Source organism: Gymnodraco acuticeps, unplaced genomic scaffold, assembly GCF_902827175.1.
Source record: "Gymnodraco acuticeps unplaced genomic scaffold, fGymAcu1.1, whole genome shotgun sequence".
Classification (NCBI taxonomy): Eukaryota; Metazoa; Chordata; class Actinopteri; order Perciformes; family Bathydraconidae; genus Gymnodraco; species Gymnodraco acuticeps.
Genome location: NW_022990400.1, coordinates 15,591 through 18,485, shown reverse-complemented (window position 1 = coordinate 18,485; position 2,895 = coordinate 15,591). Strand labels below are relative to the sequence as shown.

The window sequence follows — 2,895 nt, the reverse complement described above, 5'->3', positions numbered from 1 at the left end:
AATTTGTTTTAAATAAACAATAATTATGTATTGTGAGTATGTAAGTTACAATACATAATTATTGTTTGTATTAAAAAACGTTGGGTATAAAAAACCCCAAAAACTTTCTACCAGGGAGAGGCAGGGAGGGCCGTGCCTTTGCGCCCTCTATTGGCCAGCCGCCACTGAAAACAACGTTGCTTTGGGTGTTCGTTTTATTGCGACGTTTTTATTGTTTAATTTGTTTTTATTTTACATTTTAAAATACCCCCTTTTTAAATGTTATTTAAACATCTTTAATGCGTTCTTAAAATCCTAAAAGTGGTTCTTGACATTTACACTTCAGATCTGATTACGAACTCGAAGATGGCGTATGCACCAATGACAGTAATTGGTGCCCCTTTTTCATTCACTGGTGAGAAAAATGGAGCGACCTTGCAGAAGCTGCGAGTGTGGGTCGAAGGCTGGCAGGTGAAGAGTGTGAAGGCCTGGCTTACAGATGGGACCAACAACGTTTTTGGTAATCCAGGTGGAAACTATCAAGAGTATGCATTCAACCCTGGTGAGTGTTTCACCTCTCTGTCGCTATGGGGGAATGGAGCAGGTACTCGTCTAGGGGCCATACAATTCAAGAAAAATCGCCCAGGAGAGTTCTTTGCCAAAATGTCCGACTGGGGATTGAAAACCAAATACCCCATGGATGTTGGCTCTGGATTCTGCCTCGGGGTTGTTGGAAAATGTGGCTCTGATATCGATAAAATGGGATTCGTGTTCCTCAATGCTGTCAAGTCCACCGTTTTGATGGACGTCAAATACCCAACAATGCACCAAGTTGTACCCCAGGTGACTGTAGAGGAAATCAAATCCATAACTTACTCAAACGACACCTCAGTCCCTCAAGAACACACGATTGAATCCTCCAAGAAGATTACAAAGAAGTCCTCATGGACTGTGACCAACAGTATGGAGGCAACCTTAAGTATGGAAGTGAGTGCAGGGATTCCAGAGGTAATGGAGGTTTCAACTGGATTCAGCTTTACCGTGGGAACAGAGAGCTCATACAGTCTGGAAAACACTGAAGAGAGAATGGAGACCATGATCTTTCCCATCCATGTTCCTGCAGGAAAGAAGGTGGAAGCTGAGTTTACCATTGGTCGAGCTACTACTGACCTGCCTTACACTGGCACAGTGAAAATAACCTGCCAGAATGATAGTGTGCTTCAGTATGAAACCAGTGGCGTTTACAAAGGGCTTACCTACACCTCAATAAAAGCAAATGTTAAAGAAATATAGATAAAATAACAGAAACAAATTTGACTCACCTCTTGTAGTCCTTACATCTCTCCTACTTTAAACTGCATGGCTACTCATTGTATACTCAGAACAGCACTTTTTGTAAAAGAGTATTCTACTTGCAGGTGAACTTATTCTTAAAAATAAACAAATAAAATCATTACAAATGGAGCTGTGCTTTTTTGTCCTTTTTGAGAGGTATGAACCTTTATTTTCGCATTAGAAGATTTATTTTTCTTATATTTTGTCTGGAACTTTACCTTGCCCTGCCATTGTTTTGAGTATGTAATTACCGCCCCCTGGTGGTGGCACTAGGGAACTGTAGTAGGTCAGTTGATGGGTGAGAGACAGACACCACCTCACCTCTATCCCCAATGTCTCATCATTGTTGTATTGGTGTTCTAAAAGCACAACAAAGAAACCATTTATTGGCTTAGGGCCTACTTTCTAAAGGCTGTAATCTCAGAGGTAATAACCTAGAGATTTTTAAGATTGTCATTCCTTTGCTCATTCTAATCAGTGAATGCATTTATTAAATAGTTTTGGCAAACGTTAGCCTAACTTGGTCAAGAGTTTACGGCTTAAGGACAATTTAATTGGCTTATGTCTAATGTCTGATAATGATTTACGTACTCCAGCTAGTATAACAATAAAAAATAAATATGATTTCATAATTTCATCTCCCCATTTGTATGAACTTGTGAATGACAATCGTTTTTACAGCGATATGATTGGAACAGTAGCCCCTATGGAAGCAAATAAGTGCCATAATGTTTTGAATTTTAAAAGGCATTGAACACGTTATATCGTAATTTAAACAACACCGAATTCATTGCATTGTAATATTTTGTTTCGAAAACCATGCATCTGAATTCATTGGTTGTGAAATTACCACTTTGAAATTACAAAATGGTTTTTTTCAATGTAAGTAAAATGTGGATCCAAAAATTCAAGCTATATAAATTCAAAAAAGCTATATTCAGGTTGCTCAAATTCGATCACTGAAATTCGGATCCAAAATATTCGGTATAAAAAAATTTGAACAGTGAAATTCAGATCCAAAGATTCAAGTAAAAAAAATTCAGATAGCAATATCCGGGACACCGAGGATAGGATAAGCAATCGAGGAGGAATGCAATTGAACCAACGTCCAACTGCAGACAAAAACATGGTGGCGCAACCCGGGCATACCGGTTGGTAGAAATACTAAGCACTATTGTTATATGATATATAGCCTAGTCTAGATCCTCTCTCTGTCACGCAAAGCTTACTCAATCGTCAGGTTTCCATAGCCACAGATGCTCCTGTAGTTTCCCTGGAAGGGGTCCCACACCTTCAGTCTGTCAGAGCAATGGGGAAAACGGCAATGACGAGAAGGTGGAAGTATTTTCACATCTTCACATTCAAAGCTGAGTGCAGAAATCACTATTTGATTGTTAATGCCAGCAAAAAGCTAATGCAGCCCAATGCTAGCACGATTAGCATCATGATCATGTCAGACAACAGTGTTTATTTTAAAGACTGACGGCAGGGCTCGATGAACCTAAAACCCTCCCTTTATTGCTCAGCCATAGGTTGATAACATTGTAATATATTGCTCATATGCACTATATATATAACTAA

At 39.1% G+C, this 2,895-nt stretch overlaps 1 protein-coding gene across 1 annotated transcript; it reads left to right on the top strand.

The window, feature by feature from the left end:
• Nucleotides 1-345: 345 nt before the first annotated feature.
• Nucleotides 346-1,272, top strand: LOC117551801 (aerolysin-like protein). Its single transcript, XM_034224854.1, has one exon. It carries the CDS (start codon nt 346-348, stop codon nt 1,270-1,272), a length of 927 nt encoding a protein of 308 aa, XP_034080745.1.
• Nucleotides 1,273-2,895: the final 1,623 nt, after the last annotated feature.

What these genes read in the sequence shown, in the direction of transcription:
- LOC117551801 (XM_034224854.1), top strand. Translation starts at nt 346, where the DNA reads ATGGCGTATGCACCAATGACAGTAATTGGTGCCCCTTTTTCATTCACT.